The sequence below is a fragment of the Penaeus monodon genome, chromosome 28 (assembly GCF_015228065.2).
Source record: "Penaeus monodon isolate SGIC_2016 chromosome 28, NSTDA_Pmon_1, whole genome shotgun sequence".
Taxonomy (NCBI): Eukaryota; Metazoa; Arthropoda; class Malacostraca; order Decapoda; family Penaeidae; genus Penaeus; species Penaeus monodon.
Window position 1 is genome coordinate 31,329,700 of NC_051413.1, and position 1,494 is coordinate 31,331,193.

General features: G+C 40.9%; 1 protein-coding gene across 1 annotated transcript in view; it reads left to right on the top strand.

The window, feature by feature from the left end:
• Nucleotides 1–1,494, top strand: part of LOC119591496 (glycerol-3-phosphate acyltransferase 3-like) — a gene marked incomplete in the record, with an annotated part of 16,069 nt that overhangs the window by 11,218 nt on the left and 3,357 nt on the right. Inside the window, 3 exon segments of the mRNA XM_037940242.1 lie at nt 1–106; nt 846–948; nt 1,316–1,431. Coding sequence (XP_037796170.1) covers nt 1–106; nt 846–948; nt 1,316–1,431 — 325 coding nt within the window.

Consider the following 1,494-nt stretch of genomic DNA (forward strand, 5'->3'; position numbering starts at 1 on the left):
CCGCCGTGGGCCTCCTGCCCAACACCCGCTTCAAGAAGCGCGTCAACGCCTGGGTGGTCAGCTGGTGCTTCGACTTCGTGGCCGGCGCCATCTCCGTCGTGGCCAGGTGAGGGAAACTGAACCAAACAGGGACATTCATTATCATACACCCTTTTGGAATGCTACGGGTTTGTATTATCAAACATATTTTAAACATGTAAATGAATGAAGATCTCGGTAGCCATAATCTAAAGGTTAGATTTTGCACTTGCTCTCCTATAATATAAGTAATTCAGCAATCTTCAGCTCGGCAACAATCCTGTTTAACAACAATGATTCGAGTTACAACATAGATGAGGATACTTCTATGACCACCGTTTACATTTACTGTGGACCAGTGTAAGCAATCAAAATCATTGCAATTATTATTATCATCAATTAACATCATATTCTTTTTCTTATGTGCCTATAATGCTCTTGTGTGATGAAGTTCTTATAACCATTATTATTACAATATTCATCCTAAACTTATCAATAGATTTATTCTGATGTTATATCGGTTATGCCATCGTACTCCCGTGTAACTATAATTACTAATAACAACAATTTATCCAGCCTCAACCGGTGCCCATTATCATGTAATTACATTATCAGTCCAGTTACGAATATTTCCCCAGATTCCAGAACGAGGACACTAGTATTTTTGCTATTAATGCTAACCCATACCAAAGACGACAATAGTACAAACATATCCTGTTATTACAAACATTATTACCATATTTACCATGACGTTATTTCCGTTACGTCATCATGGAAACCGTATTCCTTCATATTACATTATCGCTCGTCACGACCCCCCCCCCCAGGTTCCACAACAAGGAGAACCGCCCCAACTACGGCATCGCTGTCGCCAACCACACGTCTCCCATCGACTCCATGGTCCTCGCCACCGACCAGTGCTATGACATGGTTCGTAATCCAGACCATACGCTGTTGTATTCGTCGAAAGAAATGGTGCTTTTTATTTTGACTTTGAGAATAAATTAGAGGTATAATTTTTCTAATCTTATTTTGAGAAGAGGGAAATCGTACTATGTTTTGACTTTGGGAAGACGTAAATGATACAGCTTTTCTTGGCATACACTGAGAGGAAGAAGGCGTATTTTTTACAGTCCAATTTGAAAAAAAAAGATATGAAGATATCGTATTTATTGTATCCTCAAGAAATTAGTATTACGCATATCATGATACCCCCTCGTAGATCGGGCAGAAAAATCGTAATTGTAAATCTTAACCTTATATTTTGGTATCACGAATATCATGGCCTCCCTCTTAGGTCGGGCAAAAGGCAACGGGTATCCTCGGCGTGTTCATGACGGCGCTGTCTCGATCCTCGACTCACATCTGGTTCGAGCGAGGCAGTACTAAGGAGCGGGCTGCGGCGGCGGCAAGGTGAGGCCTTCGTGGAATGAATTCATTTATCGTTTCATTCGATTTTGTTTACGTTTTATGTGA